Here is a 15,346-nt window from a genome sequence, read left to right as displayed (position 1 = left end):
TTCTTTGATTTTACATGATGACGTACTGTCACATTTCCATATCGATGACAGTATGACAATATCTACGATTGAGACTGTAGTTTGATCTGCAGTTAACTGTCATAGCATCCACTCAAATAATACTGTTATTAAAGGGGAGTAAATCGAGTTACGCAAATACACAGCTTACCAGGATTTAGATTTCAGGAAGACAAAGTTAATACCTATATCTTAATGACTTAATGCTAATACAGACATTCTTACAATTAACTAATAAATCATCCACCCAGATGCTGTCCAGTTCGTAAAAGCAATGAAGCCACAAGCGACTTCTTCTTCCCTAAAACACGATCCAATGGTAGCATCCATCATGTATATTATATAACGCATTTGCTACCGTCCTAATCAACTTACACGTAATTTGCCCAAATTTTATGGGTATTTTGATTATAACAGCAAGATTTTTGCTTTTTACAATGTACGGATTTCAGATATATGTGTAATACGTTGTATGTATATCAATTAGAAGTTATGAGTCGCTGGTTCGGGTCACATTTATGCGAGCACTTATAGAGGAATACGTGGCGTTATCATCACGAAATATTCGGATCCAAATGTAAAATAAATTTTACATATCCAAATTCGCCTTTTGGTGACGATATAAAGAGCGCAAATTGTAAAAACTTGATCCGTCTATGAGCTACTTCTGTGACCGACAGGATTTCTATTAATAACTCCGGTTATAGTTCCAACGATGACTGGATATAGTGAGTGTGTCGAACTGTAGTCAACCCTTGTATTTGATTTCCGCCGCCAATTCGATATTGAACTATTTGTTTGTTCAATTTACCTCGCCAGAAACCATTACAAGAAGCAGTTAATCGCCTTTTTGCCGATAAGTTCTGTCATAACGAAGTTTACGGATGCCGAACTAACTTTTAATGGCGATAACGCCTTGGTGACAATTGCAAATGTTACTTCCGGACAGTACGCGAGCATCATTAACTTCGTTAGCGTAAAATGGCGACACGTTTAACCGCCCCACGCTCAAGTTATTTATACATAGCCCTTCCTTCCGCATAAACGAACATATCATAGCTTAAAAATGTTCGTGCTTTCAATTTAGTAAAGTAGAATCTACCTTTCTATATATATATATATATAGTACTCACGATAACTTATGTCTTGGAATTTTAATTGTTAGTTATAATTTAAATTCTCATTAAAATATTGAACTCAATCACGTGAAGTTGATCAGTTATTGGTTTGTTAAAAGTTGCATGACGAGTGCTATTGTATAAAGGTACAATCTTCCGTTCCCCAAAAGATTGTTATTCCAACACTTAGTTCTGCTAAAAAATATTGGTCTTGCGTAAAATATATTTATAAATTAGCGTAACAAGTCAAAAATGCCGCATTATCTTACGCGAAGACTTGAGCTGCTAAAAACTGTATGATCATTAACTATGGATATGATAAAAAATCAACAAATTACAACAGGTAGCGTCGTACTCGGTAATGTCGGATACCTTCAACTTTGTACACATAATTCTGTATACATTATTGAATGAAATACATATATTTCTAGCATGATATATGTGTTTTGATAGTTTAAAGATTACATAAAAAGAGTATCTTTTTGCAAATATCATCTTTCGACGTTTGTGCTTTATATGCATATTGCTCTATATGTATCGTTTCCCCTGTGCACGCTCCCACCTTTCTCCTTATCCTTCCTCATACCCCGCTCTTTCTTTTCCTTCTTCTTGGCATTAGTTCATCATGATCATCATCATTACCATCACCGTAACTAACAGCGATCTTTCTGGGGCAATAGCATCATCTCGCACTTTTTCAGCCTAATTTTTGTATCTACGGCTTGCTTGGGTTCCATATGCGTGGCGATGGCGGCGTGAGTGCTACTAGTGAGTCTTCTCCTAAACAAGCGCCTAAAACAATCGACGGTAAACTAGGTCCTTCGGTATTTGACAGGCGTCCTCCGCGCATCTCGTGTCCGTCTGTGCGCGTGTCTTTGTTTGTGGCTTTGGTTGTTTGTCTTGGTATCTGTGCGTTGCAGGAGAAAAGCGCTGCTATTACTGTTGTGATTATCACCGCTGTCAGTGACACGCAAAGCGGCAGCAACTAGAGGCCGATGCAGCCGCTAAAGCCGCCATTACTAATGGCATCAGCAGAGACAGATTGAATGTCAAGTAGTCCCGATTCGAGCGGGCGGGCGGGCAAGGGAGGCACGGGGTGATTCTTTCCCTTTTTTCTAGTGCTAGTAGCAGTAGCGAACGCCGTCTAGTAACGAATGGCTCTTGGCAGTGATAACCGTCAAGAGACGGTGCAAGAGATATCAAGATCAAAACAAACTTCCACCGACTGGCATCTGTCAGAAACGTCCAGACGGCGCAAGCGTATCGAACTTGAGACGGCCTTCATGTTGTGTACGAACACTGGCTAAACGTGTTAGTGAGTTAGTATCACAGTATATATGACTGTAAGGACAGCAGGGCCTAATATCGCCTGGACCTTATTTGTTCTTACTAAGTACTACTCATTGTTAAAATGCGTATAAAAACAAGTACCTAGAGGTTGCAAAGATCGTCATCAACTCTGTTCAGCACTTATTACATAGGTGTGTGCGTTGAGCATATAGTAAAAGTAAGTGCGAATTGAAGTGATATTTGCGTTTCGTAAGCATGGAGCCGCCAACCGCTCTAAGATGTTATAATGTCTTTGATGATATAGATAACACCGGTTATTTATGCGGGGGCATCAGAACTGCGCAACCAGTCCAGGCGCAGTTTCCCTATTGCTCGAACCCCTATCCAAATACGTACGATTCACCTAACTTCTCAGGGATGTCCGAGGTACCCGCAGCCTCTACCCTTAATGACAGTGTGGCAGCGGAATTTTATGACCTTGACATGTATTCCGATAGGCAGCAGCGCTTTAATCAGATAACAAACCAGCAGAGGCGTGAAAGCTTTTCCTCGTCTACCTCATCCTTGACCGGCTCCCCACCCCCGACACAGGACCCCTACGTCCACGTGCCGCCGCAAGCGTTCGTCGCCAACGATACAAGCTACAGCAATGGTTCAGGCGGAACAAGCAGGGAAAGACCTGGGACTGCTGTGACTAGCAACGGCGGGCTTCCGATCCGCCGGCAAAACCGGAAAGAACGACAACTACAAATGGAACGCGAAGAACGCGAGTTGACCGCAACAAATGCGGAATTGCGTCGAATTCTGTGGAAACTCCAACGTCAGTACGAATTTCTCGAGTCTAGAGTGAAATCGTCTATCTCTCAGGCAGCACAGCCTGCTCAAGGGATTTTACAGTACCAAGCCGCTGTATGAGTCGCTTTCTATAAACGCTCCAGATAAACATCTCACTCACTATTCAAGCTATAAGCAGACGTTTAATGGAGCTGATCTCAATCGGAGCTCGTCGTATTAGCATGATATTTATCATTTGTATATAATTTATTAGCTACGCTGCTCTAGATATAACATAATCTTCATATGATGCCGTTAGCGTTCTGGTAATGTTTGGCAAATGTATGGTTTGTATGCGAATTTTCCGTACGTTGACAACGTATAATCAGAGTAGTATTGAATATTTGCCGAATGGCCAGATAGAGACCCGAAGTATAATTAGACTGAGGCGAGTGCCCCGGGCTTACTTGCATAGAAGGACAATCCCACCATATCAAATTGTATATACATCGCTTCAGCTGGCGGTATGTGTAGTAATACAGTAATCGTCTAACGAATTAATAATAAAACCATATATTATATCAGTGTACTCTTTTCAGTTTGCTCGAAGCAGTAGCAGAGGCTAAGCATTAGGTGTTAAGTGCACGTTCAAGATTTTCCTGTATGCGCTAAAATTCATCATGGGGTGTCAGCTGGGGTTGGCTGAGGCATCATCATTGCAATAGTTAGACACGGAGAAAATTAGTAGGAAATCTATGAACACGTCGTTTGTTTATGCGCAGTCCTTTATGAAGTACAGACAAAAGTTGTGACAAAGCTTTAATAAGGTTTTCTAGCTTATCCACGAATAAAAATTGTTATCGATTCAATTGTATTTAAACGCAACTACACTTTATTAGTGTATTTTCTTTACTAGCATACTAAATAGGATAATGAGTTCATAACATTTATTTAAGAGTGTGTATATTTTCATAGCGTTTCTTGTTTTTATTAAACAGACAATTCCTTTTCGAAGATTTTGGGAGCTCGATGAAAAGTCTTCAGATCAACTTTCTTCCAAACCGAATACTGGTACGAGGTAGTCGTTTAAGGGTTCGCAAACTATTCGATCAAGCTTTACTTATATCTGACGAAAATTCATGCGTTGCGCTTCTTTAAAGGCTTTAAACATGATTGATTATTGAATTTACTGCGTAGGATGTCGGCGAAGTGAGACGATGGCAGTGAAGTGTCAAATATGTATATACTTATCGTTGGTAAAGTGGTAAGCTTCTATGGATTTTTTAAGATGGAAATATTGAAATCCGATGGTCTAGCCACAATCTTTTGCGAGCTACGAGGGGAGCTTCGAGCCTTCGGTTTTTGTTGTTAATAACAATATATCTGCCATTATGCTATGTTTTTATTTAACTCTGTTAATTAATATTTCACAAAATTGGCTATATCATTGACATAGCTTTGTTTAATCTCTGACAGTTACATTGTATATACTGAACACTTCACCCATTCGTGATTGTCGCAAGAGGGTGCCGTATCGGCCTCCACTCCTAGATTGTACTAACCTGGCAAGCACACCGAAAGTCCCTGAAAGCAATCGATAGGAGTGTAGTATTTCGCAATATTTTACCGGAAACGACGTAGAAATTGTATTGAATGCTGTCTCATGTATGCCGAAAGCACACGCTCCCGACGTATTGTTTCGGGACATATATCTCACCGAAAACAGCATGTTTCTCTACAAGCTTCTAATAATCGAGAGATCACCTTAACATCATATAAGAATGAGCCTTTTAACCATGCTCACAGACACCATTGATTTCACTATGTGGAAAACTTGTATACTCGATACTATTATTTTTAATACTTTTTTTTGATCGCTGGAGCCTTGGCTGCCCAATAAGGAGCATTTCGTACGTTTGTTCTAATTCATGTTATGAATGAACTCTTTAGGTGTGGTAAGGATAGATCAAGTTAAAATGTAAAATTTAGTGAAGGCCTCTGAAATTGCAACACATGGATATACTCCTTGAAAATAATATTCTCGACTTATTTAGTCTTGCTGCTGTGAAAGAGAACAGTGAGCAACTGCTCATTCCGCTAGGGATATCAAACGTTTCTTTCGATACCCTTAGTGGAATAAACTATGATGTAAAAAGTATTGATTATCGTCATAACACAATGGAAGATGGGTGACTGCGGAAGAGGTGTAAAAATGGCTAAATATTACTAAAAAAAAAAAAACAGAAGTAGTTCTGATAAGTAAATAAATAGGCACAAGTCACCTTGTTTTCTCTAAGGTTGTGACTCAATGTCCTGGAACGCTTATAAAACATGAAGCTACCACTTACTTCATATAAAGAAACGGCAAGAATTTCCAAATCTTACGACGTATGTAGAAGTGGAATAATTAAACGTAGCTTCACAATTAAATTCTATTACAGGTAAGATAGGGGTATGATATATGCAACCCGCAAGTTGATAGTGATGTGACTTGTTACGATAAATTACGATAGATAGGTTATATAGATATATCGTCGATTAGTATCTTGATGGTACATCTTATGAAATTACAAATAAAAAATTAAATACATGTATGAATCTTTGAAGCATGTGAGTTTTAAACATCGAGCAAGTACCTTGTTTTCTTTATGCACATATAAAGTATAGCTCATTCGTTAGCCGCGAATAACTCACAAACGTCCAGCATCTATATTTGCTCTCTGTTGTTTGCAAACTCTTTGTTAGTACGTCATAATTTATTTCTCCTACTGGAAAATTCTGACTGCCATCAAATGAAAACTTCAACTTGAAGAAGCATTGAGGTTTCTCTATTATTATGCCGGGCATGATGTCAGAGCATCGCTCCTTTCCAATAGAACCCACAGGAGAAACTGACAATACCCTTTCCCGTCGATAAATATGACGGCCTTTTTGCGCATTTATTGAGCGTTCGGCATACTTGTATGAAACTTGTACGCTACATTTGGAATTCTAATGAGATTAAGAAGGGTACTGTACTTAAGGACAAACACACTTTAGAGTTTGTCGTAAAATCGAATTCCTATTAATAATATCTAACTTATTATTAATTAAGCTTAACAGAGTTCCTACAGATAAAGATATTTAGAGATATAAAAATTAGCATCGAAAGTTTAAAGATCATACGTAAAAAGTAAGACGGTATAGCATGTATTGTTGCCTAATTGACATTAATAAGTGCTGGAAAATAGTTAATACATATGGGACGGTGTTTGACCTACCGACAGTAAACGAGTGATTATCTTTAAATGACACCTGAATTTCTCACAAGAACGATAGTATGCTGCTAACAATAGCCCGGGTGTTATTTGTCTTGCGACCATAAGAAATATTTTTTGTAAACATAGTTGTCTATGTATTAATAAACAACAAAGTCAAAACAGCTCTCACGAAGCTACACGGGTCTGTACTCCACATATTACGACATGTTTGTTGGTCTTGCAAGTATAAAGTACTCATGTTAATCTCTATTTCATTGGTAAGTGCGTCATATCTCTGTTTTCACACTCGAACAACCGGGACGTCAGACTGTGGTCGCGAGGTTTGCTACAGAAAGTGGAAGGTTTCGGTATCCCTGCGATCGACACCCCTCATCACCGCCAAAAAGCCTTCTCGGTATACATAGACCTGTGTACGTACACTCAAACATTTCCCCGTTGTTATACTGTAGAGGAATAGATATAATCTACGAACCACTGTAGTCTGCCATCTCAAGAAACCATTATTGTATTGCTTTAATTATTATACTCAGCAACTGTAAATTGCACTCCTCATCGGATGAATAAAAACAGGCTAAATTTCAGCCGGCCACCTACGGCGAACTTGCCCTTCAACGACAAGTCAACTTGACGCATGCATGTGCTGCGTACCTCCCTTTATTTCTTTTCTTGTCCCGATTTTTTCGTATTACCAACTGCCTTCGACTTAAACTTGACTGTCTCCGCGTCTTCTTTGTCCGTCCGCAGAGGTAGCCACACGCCACGCGATAGTTTGATCTGATGTTTGCTTGACAATCACATAGACATCAACAGCAGCCATTGGTGCTACTGCTAATACTATAACTACTGCAAATAGGAAAAGAAGAAAAGGATATCCGAATGATAGTGTATGACGTAAGAGGGACATCATCTGGCACTTGTTGTTACCGAAGCCAGCCAATAAGAGAAAAGTCCACCACTGATTCTGCGTACAAGAAGTCTAAGGTTATTATTGCAGCTGGTGTAGCGCCTGCTATTCGTCGACTGTTAATGGATCGCCTTCACCGCTGTACTCACCATCGCTACGCTGCTGTTCACCGAGACTTTGGCGACTTCCGAGCAGACGCGCAGAGCCGGCAGTTTCCCGCCAAACACTTCATCTTCTGACATCTTCTATGCGTCAGACTAATCCCCAGAACAACAGCTCTCGACCTCATTCATTTGACCATTATCTCTGCTAGCTACCTACAGCCCTTAGATGGGCACTCCTTCTTCGCGAAACTGTTTTGCGGTGGCTGTGTGTCGCACCTTAACTGGTATGACTCAATTGGCAGTAATGATGGGCTAGATACCATTGTATTTATCGTGAACATTCTCAAATCTATCGACGATACTATCTGATTCTGCTAGTGTGTGTGTATGTACGGAGTTCCGCCATCAATAGCATTGGTAACCGCAAATGAACAATGCTGACTGTTAACTTTTCCTTACGAAAAAGCACGGCTAGATTTGTGTCGAATGGGCCAAGTAAGAGCAGACGAAATTGCAGGAAAACACTGTCGCTGACACCACTGATGTTTACTTTAGTCAATCCCTTACTTTAGTTCCTTGGTCGATGCTACCAGTGTTGTTGTTATTGTCGTCGGGCGTAGAGATTTGGATAGGAAGATTATTGAGACGGTGCGAGAGAGAAGACTGAGCATAATATCGATTGTTCATCGAAGGCTGCCATATTTATTTGCTTCGGTCGGAGACTACGCAGCTGGTGTCAGTATCAGCCATAAACTAGTCAATTGATACTGGTCATGATGTTCCAGTTAACTAGGCATCCGGATATCAGATGAATCAAATAGAATAAACAACAGAATTTTTCGGCGGCATTCATGGTGGTGTAGGGATGTTGAAATAACTGAAAAGTTGCAACAGGCAAAAAAACAAAAGTTAGCTAATTAAGTTTATTAATAACTTGAGTCCGACACAGGAAGATTTGTGCTGTACTAGATAAAACGATAGGACTAAAATTGTGCTATATTAGATAGAGCGATAGGACTAACATTTTAGCGACTCTGTCAGTATATGTGGAGTACGATTTCGGCGGGAATAACGGTGGCTGTATTCGGTCACGGGTCTCTTTAGGAACGAAGCATCAATTACTTGCATACAATAGCTTAGACCAACCAAATATATCATAACGAACAGCTTCTACTTGAGAAAATTTAAACCAAGAAGAAACTTATGAAACGGTAAGCATCCTATTGATTTGGACTAAACTACGCGTTTCGCCCGTGTGGGGGCGCTTTGTTATTTTCACGGTAGCGGTTGTTGTATTTCATTACACGACGTCTGAAAGCACAGGACATGCTCCAACCCAAAACGGGTGCACTTCCTATCGGCTGAGTAAACGAAGTCAGTCAACCATTTGAAAGATAAAAACGTCCGTTAACCCAAACAAAAGTAAACTAGGAAACGTTACGATTTTTTTCATGTTTTGTCGTATCTTAACAAAGTCCAGTAATAAACTGTTGGACAGTCATTGTAACTAACGCGTACTGTCGTAACATGTATGTTATGTTGGCGTCCCAGATGTATACTAAATACATAATATAACCTATAATATTAGCGGACCCAGTGATAACCGGTTCATCTCAACAGCATACAGTTGACAAGAAATTAGGTAAGCCATATTTAGTTGGGGTCCGCTTCAATCCTGATATGTGTATAGAGAAAATATTTACAGATGAAGATATGACTAACCCAGAGGTATTTTAGGAAAACTGGGCATATTACTTTGGTGGATACTCGCAAATGAACAAAATTTTTAAGAGGGGTTCTTTGTTGATTTATTTTCTTAGTGTTATTAGATAGAATACGCTCAAAACATACCAGTGCCGAATGATACAAATGTATCAGGTAGGTTTGGCAGATTATTTGCTATGTATAGCTTACCTAATAATAGAGTCAGCATAGAAGATAAATATTAATGGATATATGAGTTTTTTAAGCTCAAACGTGTCAAATCTCGAAACTGTGTCCAAGTATTTTGAATTCACACGTCAAATATTTCAATATAAGCATATTGTATTTTTTTCTTCGAGTGCTGGAAATTGCACGAGTACCTATTAAAACGACCTATTTTATTCTACAATTAGCTCAATAGTCATTATTTACTAATTCAATGTTGGTTTTTTCTAGGGCACTTCAGAGAACTCCGGATGCTGTCTTTGATACGAAAACAGTAAAGCAATGTTGGTTAAACTTAAATGCAAGAAAAATCGTCGTTATTAATCTAATCAGGACATATGACTATAAGTAGCTGACTGACAGCATAAATTCCGAAAATAAGTTACACTACTGTATACATAATAGTTGTTCAGCGATGAATCACGAAGGTCTTACGAAAGCAATTATAGCAGATCTATATTATTCGAGGACATTATGAAGCTGCATTTCTTCTGAATGCATCACAGCACAACAACGATGATCCGTCAGAAGGTGAAACACATTTAGACTGAATTAAGTGCGACTCAAATCTATTTATTCATCTTAGTCAAATTCTATTTACCTTTGATGGTAGTGGTCAAAAACTTACAGGACAACTACAAAATATCTTAATATCAGAGAGAGTATCCAGAACCGTTCAAGACGCTTCGCGTTATGCGAGTCTTGAGGTAAAAACGAATTTAAGAGATTTGAAGTATGATGCCCGAGGGTAACCTAATGTCTCAAATGATTTTCCTCGCATCTAAAGTATCTTATGCATCATGATGCTCATGGGAATCGCGTTTCCTGAGACTTCTATAGTGGATCTCACGGCAAAGCAAATGACAATATATCGGTTTACCTAATTTATCCTATCGCACTTGAAGTAAATTCCCATTCGTTTCCGCGAATTCTGGCTCCCATTTCCTAAGATTGGTCTTGAGCGCTTTCGTTGCCACGAGCACAAGGACAGTAGCGGCGAACAACTAGAAAATACACGAGGTTATTTCCGGTCACTACGCGCTCATTTTCAGTGCTCATTTTTCCACTGCAGAATCTTTCTAAATGGCGCCTATTCGAAGCGTCTCGTACGTTGTATTTTATAATATATATATTTAATAATTTTTCTGTTTAAGTTTTTTTTCAGGTAGTGCTATAGTAAATAGTGATTTATCGAACTTTGAATGTCTGCAGTATGATCGATGATATTCTCAACAAATTGCACATTTGATTATGAAACGTCACTTTAAAGGTCTTTTTCATGTAGAATTTCAGCCTTTCGATATATAGATATATATCGATATATAGATTTTGGAAGCAAACACTAATATGAGCCCAGTGTTGACCACTATACTTAAGTATAGTATATACACATACTGATGATCTCAATTTTATCTCAGCAGTACATATATCCAGGATATGGCGTGAACTTAGACAACGTTCAGGTCTGTTTGTACATCGAACGGCTGATGTTACACAAACACAATATTATTTGTTCATCTTTTTGCTATCCCCCTGGCTTGAGTGATTACTACAAATCGAGCTTGCGGAGGCGTGAGTGGGTAATCTCAATAGTATTGATCTTGTTCCAGATGGATTTTCCATGCACCGAAGGCATTAAGCGATGTTATTTGTATAAGTACACTTATATGTCAGAACCAGTCGATACTCAAGTGTATAAAAAGACGGAGTGCATAAACTAGTCGTTGCATATAGTTACTAAGAATATCCGATCAAGCGTTGCTTCTCAGTCGAAATTCGTTTATCGGATAAATGCGTATATATGAAGTATCTCACTTTTTTTGTGAATTTTCTACACACATGGGGTTTTGTCTTAAAACTGAAATCTATGCGATCTAGTGGTTCGTGACAGAGTAGTCATCTAGTTGGCTTATTCTAGCGTACAGCTCACCGTAAAATAAAATCCTCTCAGCGTAGAAAAATCAGCTCAAAGGGACTATTTCACCGAGACGATTTGCGGCGGACGGATAATACGCAGTCACGAACACTCAGTTTTATGTAGTATACTAGGCAGACTTGCAGGCTTCGCTCCACGTTCGCTTTGCCGTTGATTTAGCCGATATGATATATTGATGTTTCATTCAGGCTAACGTAAACTGTAGTAGTGCTGATACTCCACCTAGACGGCCAGTAAGGTCTTTCTGGGAGACAGACAGTGCGCTCTGCGCGGCTCGCGGGTATATAAATATTCTGCAGTATTTGTCGAGATCCAGTGTGCACTCGATATTACGCTAAGAGATGCGGCGCTTTTTGAGTTAGCTCGGATAGGCGTGCAGTAAAACATGTTAAACCTTCCCAAAATATACTGCATATAAACGAAGTGTGCATCCATGACGGTGTAGCAGAACTTGATTCCTTCGAACATGCCCCAGACGAAGATCAGGGTGTTAACTTCAGTCCACCATTATCCTCTGTCCTGATCAGTGACCTGCCCAACGAGATCAAGTAACGTCTCTATTTAAAGAATCTCTTCCTGTACGAAAGCGATCTTGTACTGTATATTTCTAACCGATAATACCTCCACCAAGCCTTAGTTATTTCCAAAACAATACGTCACTGACGTGATGCTTTCAAAAGGTCTATCGGGCACGGTAAACGCACCCCGACTTCGTGTAAGCGCAATTCAGCATATAAATTTCTTCACTTATTTAAAAATGACACTCACGCTTTTGATACACTTTTGATAATCACATCTCTCAGAGAATGTAAAGGGCTTTGGTAGTAGCGATAACGGTTGATGATTGAAGAAAGATCTCGCTTAAAAAATGGTGGCCGTCTTCCACATTAAGGTAGCCTTCTGTGCATCGTATGGATTACCGTTAACATAAGGCCATCTTACTTCAATTAACTTTGCACACTTGATTGAGTGAAGCCAGACCTATTCAAGCATGTCTTGAGTTCCCATGCTTCAGTGTAAAACAGGTTATTTTACTTAGTCTGTGACACATCGCTATTCGTCTCTGAAGCGACGGTGTGACTTGAAAGAAACAGAACTAACTGTCAAGCAATTCACGAGCACAAATTGAAAATGAATGACATCGACACAAAATTCTGCCAGATCTGGGCAATGATCAATCCCGCATGGAAAGACAGAAAGAGAACTAATGGACACGCTACGATGTGGTACGAGATTTACGCATTTATCTGCCAGACATTGGATTATCTCGTCGGTGGAGACGATACGCGCAGTTGGTAGTTAGAAGAACCCAGCACCCTTCATTTCGTAAACTTTTCGCAAATTGTTAACGGTTGTAGAACAAATCGGGGAAGAATATTCACCAACTAATGAATATAAACCACATACCGAAATAGTTTATATAGGAAATAAACCATCCAACAAATTATCCGGGTTAGCATTATTTCTCCCAAAAGGAGGACTTTCTTGAAGAAACTCGAAATGGTGTGTTATCCTTTGAACTTGAACAAACAACATTTCTATATAAGCCTTGAGAAATTTGTAACAGTTGTCGAGCGAATCGCCAAAAATGGTCGACTTGGCCAAATCAGTATTACGCTCTATGGAAGCAAAAGGGTATCCCTTAGAAAACGATATGTGTCAAATCAAAGTACGAAGATACCGTTCATAGTTCATCAAGCATTGCGCACATTGAGAAAATTAACGTTATTCCTGCTGCGCCCATTTCGTGCAGATTTAAGAGTAAACTATATAAAGCTCTAATGTAAAGTTTTTACGACTTCTCGACGGTTGTCGAGCAAATTATGAAGAATCTACCAATTTTCATTACGATTTGTGGAAAAAACCTTATCTTGGAAAAAATATTTATTCGATGAGTATTATCTCATACTCATTTCTAGAGCTCGACGATACACATAAGAATGAAATTCTTGTAGCTCACGGAAATTAGCCTAAAGCAAGTACTCTTTAGAGCTCTCGATTTGGATGGGAAAGACAAATACACAGATCGACAAACAGAGAGATATATTCAGTCTTAGTAGCGTCGTGATAATAAGGCGCTACCGAAGCTGTCGTTTGATGAAAACTTTCTAAAGTTTCAAAACTTCCTAAACAAACAGAAGTTACTGGCCACTACTAAAAGCTACTTATACTTTTATGAGCTGCTAATCTAGACTAACCAAGCAATTGTTCGTAGCAATAGTTAATTCGCACATCATCAATAGTCAACCCTCCGTATAGAGTTTTCGATTTCGAAGTCTCAACGGAACACCGCGCATTTAATTCCTTCATACTTTTTCTCTTGTTTATGTATTGCGGCCTCTCCATGTCGCTTTCCTTGACAAAAAATTCAGTATATATTGCCTTTTTATGCGAAGGGGCAGAAATGTAGTGTTGTCATATGGGCCTATAAACGATCATACGTTGTCATTAGCGTATGCCGAAAATGGTCTTCGAGCTTCAAGCGGTTTAAAACCACTTAAATTATCATAACGTATATAGTGTTAGTTACTTAGATTAAAAAGAAGTTCTATAGCAACTTAAACGCATCTTAGTTGTTCAGTATTTATTATATTTTCTGACTAATAGAGGTTCGTCTGGCCAACAATCTCGATACAAGCCAAGAACAGTTTCCATTATGCGAACCATACATCGAGATTCATGTCGCTCAATTGGTAGGTTCGCATGAAAAGAACTGGAAGCCTAAAAAGCAATAACAATATTTCTTTTGCATTTCGTACATGAATATTAACATATAAGCGTGACTTTCCAAATACGAATTCAAGCTGGACTATCGTTTCAAGAAGCAATAGAAAAAAAAAGTTCTACCTGAGGCAATATTACGGATGTGTCCTACTACCTGACCTACGTAACCAGCCTAGACTGGCTTTCGAACATCGCAGCTTTTAATCGTTTTGAAAGCAAGATAATACCTAATAATCGATAAAGGAGGAACACTAACAGAGCAAGCCTAGTAAAAATGAGCGCATACCTAAAAATATAGATTTGATGGTTTCTTGTTAGCTTGCACAATTGCACCTTAGTAGGCCAAACTAGTTCGTATACTACCATTCTATAAATCACAAGTAGGCTTCCTCCCCTTGATATAGAAAATTTGTCCTTTGCTAAAATTTGTTACAACCAAATGCGTTATTAAAATGTTCTGCTAGTTGAATTAACCCCGTTTTGATAAAATGCCGGAAAGAAAAAAGATATGATCTAACGATCTTCGATACCTCGTTAGCGAAAGCGGTCAGCAATAACAAACTTATCACGCATTGATTTTAGCGAAATTCTTATTGCGCAACTCGTACATCACAAAAAGAAAAAAAGAACACTGACATTTTGTTTAGGACGATCCCGCTACGCACCTGTATATTTGGGATGTTAGAAGCCGATATACAGGGCACTCTTTTTCATATATGTTTTTTCGCACACAAAAAAAACTCTGTCAGTTTGAACCGTTCGGTTTGGCTCTTAGACGTCAGCCTCAGCATTCATTAGCCGGTCGCAGTCCGTACTTTTCGCTCCATGGATTTTTAGAGCTTACTATAAACTGGCTAAAAAAATCGTTTTTCCTGATTGTTTCTAAAACGTTGTGTCTATAGTAGCTATGCTTAATTCGAAAATTGTGTACTAAAAAAAATTATCTACTAACACCAAAGCAGGACGCGTCCCATTTTAAAGAAAAACCAATAGAACTTCTGGCTAGAGCCCCGTTTATGGTTACGTTGAAGAAATAAAGTAATGACCCTTATTTTAGGCTGAAAAATTATTGCTATCTGTTCTGTCCGCTAAACCTACACAATACACTATACATAGATATTTATTCGAAGGGACACGCAGCTTACATCTTTCAATTATGAACATACAATGTTTTTCGTTAACTTATGAGTCATCGTGTTAAGTTTTAAGCGTACTTTTAAAACAAATCTCGTGATGACTTGCATACTAAATATGCATGATAATATTATTAATGAGCGTGTCAGCTATTT

General features: G+C 38.8%; 1 protein-coding gene and 1 long non-coding RNA gene across 9 annotated transcripts in view; one reads left to right on the top strand and one right to left on the bottom strand.

The window, feature by feature from the left end:
- LOC111272741 (uncharacterized) overlaps nucleotides 1-15,346 on the top strand; it is a 67,939-nt gene that overhangs the window by 6,288 nt on the left and 46,305 nt on the right. For 2 of the 7 annotated variants that reach the window (XM_086973377.1, XM_086973379.1), the window contains exon 3: nucleotides 1,838-3,784. The exons of 1 other annotated variant lie outside the window; for it this stretch is intronic. In XM_086973377.1, the coding sequence (XP_086829503.1) occupies nucleotides 2,682-3,341 (660 nt within the window). In that variant the 5' untranslated portion in view covers nucleotides 1,838-2,681 and the 3' untranslated portion in view covers nucleotides 3,342-3,784. 4 more of the 7 variants (XR_002687702.1, XR_002687703.1, XR_002687701.2 and 1 more) reach the window with 4 other exon arrangements.
- On the bottom strand, nucleotides 8,142-12,859 carry LOC111272749 (uncharacterized). 2 transcript variants are annotated; one of them, XR_002687708.2, is made up of 4 exons: nucleotides 12,102-12,859; nucleotides 11,328-11,864; nucleotides 10,278-10,401; nucleotides 8,142-8,345 (listed from the first exon to the last, which is right to left on the bottom strand). It is a non-coding gene; the product is annotated as an uncharacterized LOC111272749 (long non-coding RNA). The 2 variants fall into 2 exon arrangements; XR_002687705.2 differs by having other exon boundaries at nucleotides 11,328-12,859.

This window comes from Varroa jacobsoni, unplaced genomic scaffold (genome assembly GCF_002532875.2).
Source record: "Varroa jacobsoni isolate VJ856 unplaced genomic scaffold, vjacob_1.0 scaffold_190, whole genome shotgun sequence".
In the NCBI taxonomy this organism is placed as follows: domain Eukaryota; kingdom Metazoa; phylum Arthropoda; class Arachnida; order Mesostigmata; family Varroidae; genus Varroa; species Varroa jacobsoni.
This window is presented reverse-complemented; position numbering and strand designations above follow the sequence as displayed.